Genomic DNA, 7,268 nt, shown 5'->3' on the forward strand with positions numbered 1-7,268 from the left:
ATTATGGCTGGAAATACTAGATAATTGATAGTGTAAACACTATTGACCTATGAGCTGCAAAACTAGCAATAACAATACACTTATATTCTTGTGCTTCGAGCTTTCTTTTTTTACTAAGTCTTTATCTTATAGCATTTAATTTATAATAATATCGTTCTCGGATCGGAAGCAAGAGATACTCGAACAACACCAGAGTGCATATATATACTTATCATCGAAGCTCTTACACAACTTTGTTATCGTTACCTCTTTCTTTCTTGCTACTATATATTACCATATTCAACTGCTAATAGACAAACTTAACGAGTTAATTAGCTAAGATGTGTGTCTTTGACCTTATATATATTCAACTGTATCATTTTGTCGATAAACAATCTCTATCATTGTTGGTGAGATCCATTGAAGATATTCTAAAGTCACCTTTTTTAAGCTTGAAACGTGATGGAAAAGACAACAAGTGGATCTATTAAATTAAATAACTAGTATATAGTTTTTTACTTGCTTTATTGGGGTTTGTTGATAATAGTGTTGGGAGCTTAAGATCATTTTTGATCCCGCACTAAATGGGCTACAACAGGAAAATGAACATTTTTTTTTGTAAATGATACTTTAAAATTGGCTTATCTTTTTGAATAATATTTTTTTTCAATATTTGCTTTTAGAGTGAAAAATAGTTTTAAGACCACAATTAAAGATAGCTAATAATTTTAGCCAAAACATCATTAATTAACAAGATTCGACTTCAAAAAGAACCATTTCATGCATACATATCAATATTAATGTTGAGGAATCTTACTAGTTCAGTTGGTTAGTTACATGAATTTTTACCTAATTGGTAAGAATTCAATACTCCACCTCGTAATTCCCTCCCTTATTTCCTCTTCCCTACCCGAATTTTTAATGTCCAAAACCAAAAAACATTCCAGTTTAAATAATCAAATAGAGATGACCCTAGAAATTCTCTTCTCCTAAAAAAAAACACTCTTACATAGGAAATACAGAAGGAGAACCCGAAAATGATACCGTGAAAATTGAACTCACACCTATTATGCTGGAGACTCATGGAGAGTCGAAAAAGAGATTCTAACATTTTGTATAACGTCGTTAACGATACCTATGTACACATCAATGTGTTGTTAGAATTTGCCATTACCAATAATCCACAACCAATCCAGTGCAACACCAGAGAATAGTCCAGCAAGTAGACATAACACTAGCAAGTTGCCCAATGCATTTTGCTCAGGACCCTGTTGAAACAGAATCCAACAAGTTCAAAAAAATTCAAATGTTTCCGTTTTTTCAATTTTTATAGTGATATATGGAAGTATTTCACTAACCTTGTATCCCTGAGGAGCAACTGTGAGGACACAAACGGTGAGATAACCATTGGTGAGTCCGAGGAAGGACACGAGCATTATCATCCAGCCTTGATCACCGTATTTTGCAGTGAAGTAGAAACAAGGAATGAACAAGAAACGAGATAGTGTTGCGATCATTAGGCCCTTTCGTGATTTCAACTTGATTTTCTCTATCAATGGAATGTATCTTGCTATCAAATCGAACATGTTGTAAACTGCTATCAAGACTAAAGCATACCTGAAACAAGCAAACCTTTCTTTAGTTGCATAATTCATGTGGTAAATCAACCTCGTATATATACTCTATGTGATACGAATCTTTCCTGGAAGCATTTTCTACTAGATGTTTGTTACAAGAATTGAATGCAGGACATGACAAAATACGCGAGCAGAGAAGAGGAAAGCAAGCTTACCATGAACCTAATTTGTGTGAACCAGTATTCTCGTACAAGAATCCAGGGAAAATTGATAAAGTCAGGACATAAATCAAGAACAAATCCAATAAGTAATCGATGTTCTGAAAGAACAGCTGTTTGTTGCTCAGGCGCTCCAATTGTTTAGCGTTAGCACCAGCCTGTTCAGTCGACAGGAGCATATCAAACGTTAAGGTCAAGAAATCAGTAACAAATTCATTAGTTAACAATAAGTTGCATACTCTTTCGGTTGCTTCAGTTTGGATACCTGCTGCAGCTAAGTCTGCTGCAACAGTTTTTGATCCCTCTGCTGCTGCCTTTGTGCGGTAGTACTTAACGATTGGTAGCTTAGGAAAGACGAAAGCATATAGAAGAATGCATAGAAATTCAAAGAATGTGGAGATAGCCAGAAACAACACTGCAAAATCAACAAACACAAGATTCTGACCAAGGAAATGACGAATTATAATCAAATAAAAACTACTACATTTTAAACGTTTCTCTCGTTTTGATAACTAACAATGGCATCATAGATCACGTACTAACTCCTTTGCGAAGACCATTACTAGCCCTTTCAAAAGCTGCTTTAGTCACTAGCCTTAAAGCCGAGGTGAGAGCCCCAGACGCAGCCAGACCGGCTAAGTATGACTGAAAAATCATAACATGAGCAGCAATAAAACATTTTGCAATTGTGATTCAAACAACAAAATATCCAGTGTAATCCCACAAGTAGAGTCTCGGGAGGTTAGAGCGTACGCAGACCTTACCCCTACCTTAGGAGGTAGAGAGGTTGTTTCTGATACACCCTCGGCTCAAGGAAAAACACATCAAAGCAAATACTAAGGAAAGAATCACAAAGCATTCTGATAAGAAAAAATGTAATAGTAACTACAACACAATAGTGCAATTATCGAAGTACAAGACTTATTAGAAGAGACAATCTTACTTGGATGAATTCAGGGCACATGAAGGATAAATCTCCTACCATTCCACCTTCAACAAAAGCATCAGCAACTCCAAAAGCCGCGACTATAGCACATATACCAATGTAATTTCCAAGACCGCCAGCTCCTGACGTAGCCAAATCCAACTAGCAAGACGTGAAGAAAAAGTCAAGTCGGGATAAACAAGACATGAGTAAAGCAAATGAAATGACAGAATAGTTAATCAGAACATACCACTAGGAGCGCGAATGTGCTTAAGAAGAAAAGAGTGAATCCAGTTAGGTTGCGTTTTCGTGTATTGATTCTTGCCTCATTATATACAAGAATTGCCATTGTCGCGAGTGCAAACGGCTGATAAACGAGGGTAAGCACCCTTGAAGGATGGTATTTCTTCATTGTACATGACAAAATAAAACCAGTTATAAGAAGATATACTAATTAGTTATCTGGGATTACAATGAATTCAACTTAACTACAATTATACTGTACAAATAACAATCATAAACCATTGAGCTAATGGTCAAAAATACACTTGAACTATCACTTGTTCACGAATTTCATACTCTAACTATCAGTTGCTCCCTTTTCCTACCTGAACTATCGACATCTATGCATTAAAACACACCTCAACTATCAAATGTTCTCTTTTCCTACAACTATCACCATCGTTCACGCAAAAAGGGCCCTAATATTCACTGCTGCTCGGACTCTCCAAAATGCTATGAAAACCGCATTGGATCCTCCAAAATAAGTGAATGAATCAATATCTATACATAAGCCAAGAGACAGATCTTGTGCCTTTCCACCTAGTCGTATCAAAGATCCAACACACACCTCACAATATTCTTACTGAATCCGAGCAACATAGCTAACATTCCAAGTAAAAGTCAATTGACAGAATCATCAGACTATTTTGTCAAACATATTAAAGTCATGATTTTTCTGTATTCTTTAACAAAAAAAAAGAAGAGGATAATTAAATTAAAAAGACACTCACAGGAAAAAGTTGATAATAATAATCTCCAATTGTTAGCATACTATTCCAAGAAACAAGTGACCCAAGTCCAAGAATCCAACATACCACCATTCCACTATATTTTCCCTGAAAAATTCAGATACACTTCTCAGTCAATTAACAATATTAACAGAGGCATAAGTTCTAAATTCTAAAATTTTAAGCGCAGACATCTTAATAACTCAGTTGGTTGACTATCTAAAATTTTACTATTAATTGTGATTCCCTTTAACATTTCTCTTGCCCTTAGCCCAATTGCCCAATTTTTAAAAAAAATAATAGAATTTGAAAATAATAAATGTAAAATTTAAACTAAAACTATTAATTTCTGCTGAATCGATAACAGTGATTAAGAGTTAAAAACATTACCTCTAGCCTGGTTGGAGTTGAAATTATGCTTGAATCATCAATAGTCATGGCTGTTTAATTATCTTAAGAAAGAAATTTGCCAAAACAGAGTTCACCACACAAATTGTACTACACAAAGTATTTTCTTAATTCTTATAAGCAAATACTGATTGGACACTAGGTAATTTCAACTTATGGAATAATAATTGAATATCGGTATCTGTTGCTAAAAAGAAATAACATGATATTTGATAAAATAGTACGAATTGACTCGAACACCACAGCAGTAGGAAAAAGAAAAACTTTATTATATCAACAATTATGTTTCTATATTTGGAGGATATTTTTTCAACTATAATGATCATGTAAAGTGCATTTATTGAATTTGAGAAAAATACGGAGGAGGTGGTTCTAAAATATCTCTCTATCATTAAAAAATAATATTGAAAGTGAGATGAATTATTGTTGAAAGGTGTGAACATTGTGTTGACTTCTAATTATAATTTTTTTTTTAAATGGAAAATGCAACATTGTTTGGTAAATATTTATATCTAGCTTTGTTAATTTCATATTCTTTAAACAGAAAATTAATTATTGGGTTGTTTTATCAAATTGATTTTTAGTTAATTAGGTTTTGAAAATTTAAATTATTGGTACTTAGTGTAATTATTTAGTGATAAGAGTAATGTTAAATTTATTTTAATTTAAAAATTAATAAGTAAAAATTAGTTTGGTATTTTTAATTAATATACGTGATAATTAAAAAAGAATTAATGTATTATTATAAATTTTCCTAATTTGTTTTTTAGTCAATCTTTGATGATTTTGGCGGTGATATCGAAACGTTGAAACGGCAAATGAGGTTGGCTTGGACTATATGGAAACCGACATATTTTTAATAAAATACGATGCACTTATTATATTAACATATTAATGATTAAATATAAATCAATTTATAGCAAGGTGATCTTTTAAACGCAACGTTGCTAACAAAATTTTTTTCTTAAAATTCAAATTTCAAAATATTTAATAAATTCTTTTTATCATCCTATCGATTAAATGTCTTTAATCATTACCGCCGGCCATTAGTTGTAAACCTTTTTCAAGAGAGAATCTAAAGAGAAAAATACAAATGTGATGTCAACTCAAACTTTTTGCCATTATATTGTGTGCTGGAATTTATTGGATATATTAATGTGGCTCTTATGAATTCACATGGAATGAAATGAGATTTTTATTTTTTTTTTATCATTTTTACGTGTTTGCTATTTTAAAATTAGATTTTTATTTATGTTTGCCACTTTTAATATATTATATTTTTTTATGTTTTATTTTTATTATTAATTAATCATTTTTCAAAATAAAATACTTTTTCATCTTATTTTATATGACATAATTTGACTTAACATGAACTTTAAGAAAAAATGAAATATTTTTAAAATTTGTGAACTAAAATCATTTCATTAAGGATAAAGTAAACATTTTAAATTGAAATGATAGTAAATATAGAAATGTGTTAATATTTTTTAGACTGACTAAAAGAGATAGTGAATCGTATAAAACAAGACAGATGAAGTACTAAACATTACTATTATTTAATAAGAATTGTGTGATAAAATAGTCATATCAATCATTATGTTCTTAATAAGTATATTAAATCTAAATATAACAAGTAAAAATGAAGTAAAGAAGTAATATTGTAAAAGATTTGGAAAAATAAAAAATAAAAAAAATAAAAAAAATAGTAAAAGATTTGGAAAGCACGATCCATGATACTCTCTCCTTGTTTTGTCCACTAGTCTAATGCCCATTATAGTGGTTGTTTGGTGATCAATTCGGTTTAATTTTATGTTTAGAAAAATAAAAATTAATGATGAATAATTTCTATAGTTAATTAGATAAAAAATTGTTAGTGGTCAATTTGTAGTTAATTTTTATTTTTTTCTTGTTATAATATTTTAAATATTATTGATTTAATTTATCGATTACCAATTTGTAAAATACATTAAATTGATAATTGAATCATTAAAATACTAGTTACTTAACTAATAAATTACTGTTAATAACTGTTCAATTATCGATTTAGTTGATTTGGACTGACAACTTATATTTTTCAAATTCCTGCAATAGAATATAAAAGGGAATATTTGATTCGAAAGATTAAAATATTCTTGAATATAGTGTACATGTGAAGAAGGTGATAAAAAAATTCATAACTTAAAATTAAGGAAAAAAAGGTAAATTTTGATAAATTTTATTGAGTTATTATCGATTAAATCATTAAAAAAATTTAAATAATTCACTATGCTCTGATATGTGTTGCACAACTATCCATGGATAGATATATGGATATCCTCCCCCATCCTAGTCCTTAATTATGTTGCATTTATTAATGTTAGCATTCTGGTATTAATTGTCACTATTTCTTTACTTTGAATTAAAAGTTTTGAGTTTGAAGTTTAAATATAATTTTTATTAGAAATTAATTATTATTTTTTTAAATAGACTTTATACAATATGAACCTAAAAATCAAGACTTTAATAAAAGTATACCGATATCGAGTAGGAAATAAATTTTTTTATACAATATGAACCTAAAAATCAAGACTTTAATATAAGTATACCGATATCGAGTAGGAAATAAATTTTTTTATACCCATACGTCTTATGTTTTATTTTCTAGTAACAAAACAATTAATATACTCCCTCTGTTTCATATTAAGTGACTTTCCAGACATTTTTCATTATTCAAAATTCAAGATAAATATTTAATTTTTCTTTTACATATTTGCCCTTTCATCTAATAAAGTTTTATATTGTAATTTTCTGACCTAAGTTCTCTAGCAAAACCTAGAAAGAATATAAGTGTACTGGGAAATCCAATAACAAAAAACTTGAATTTTTTTCATCTGTACGTCAAAAACTTAGAGAATACGGAGAGTTATTGATAGTTGTATTCATTCATCAACTGATATTTATGACCTTTAACTTTAGGTGTATACAAGTAGATACTTAAACTTATACAAAGTTGAACAAATAGACACATTTGTCCTACATGACAATTTTGTGTCCTACGCTAGGTAAGATGTGTTTCTACTTATTCAATTTTATATAAATTTAATCGTCTATTTGTTCACACCCAAAATTAGAAGACATAATTATTAATTGAAACCAAATTAAAGAATATATT

The 7,268-nt window shown here is 29.9% G+C and overlaps 1 protein-coding gene across 2 annotated transcripts; it reads right to left on the reverse strand.

The window, feature by feature from the left end:
- Window positions 1–946: 946 nt before the first annotated feature.
- On the reverse strand, window positions 947–4,468 carry LOC102592247 (equilibrative nucleotide transporter 3-like). 2 transcript variants are annotated; one of them, XM_006352536.2, is made up of 9 exons: window positions 4,100–4,466; window positions 3,713–3,817; window positions 2,950–3,105; window positions 2,718–2,861; window positions 2,314–2,419; window positions 2,014–2,189; window positions 1,772–1,932; window positions 1,338–1,596; window positions 947–1,247 (listed from the first exon to the last, which is right to left on the reverse strand). In XM_006352536.2, the coding sequence occupies exons 1-9, from the start codon at window positions 4,145–4,147 to the stop codon at window positions 1,137–1,139; spliced, it is 1,266 nt and encodes a 421-aa protein (XP_006352598.1). In that variant the 5' UTR covers window positions 4,148–4,466; the 3' UTR covers window positions 947–1,136. The 2 variants fall into 2 exon arrangements, with proteins under 2 accessions (XP_006352598.1, XP_006352597.1); XM_006352535.2 differs by having other exon boundaries at window positions 1,772–2,189; window positions 4,100–4,468.
- Between the last annotated feature and the right edge of the window lie 2,800 nt (window positions 4,469–7,268).

The sequence above is a fragment of the Solanum tuberosum genome, unplaced genomic scaffold, assembly GCF_000226075.1.
Source record: "Solanum tuberosum cultivar DM 1-3 516 R44 unplaced genomic scaffold, SolTub_3.0 scf00149, whole genome shotgun sequence".
NCBI lineage: Eukaryota > Viridiplantae > Streptophyta > Magnoliopsida > Solanales > Solanaceae > Solanum > Solanum tuberosum.

Coding starts and splice junctions, on each gene's coding strand:
- LOC102592247 (XM_006352535.2), bottom strand. CDS start 4,147: ATGACTATTGATGATTCAAGCATAATTTCAACTCCAACCAGGCTAGAG. Junction 3,818..4,099: donor CAACTCCAACCAGGCTAGAG/GTAATGTTTTTA, acceptor TGAATTTTTCAG/GGAAAATATAGTGGAATGGT. Junction 1,597..1,771: donor TCACACAAATTAGGTTCATG/GTAAGCTTGCTT, acceptor TGCTTGTTTCAG/GTATGCTTTAGTCTTGATAG.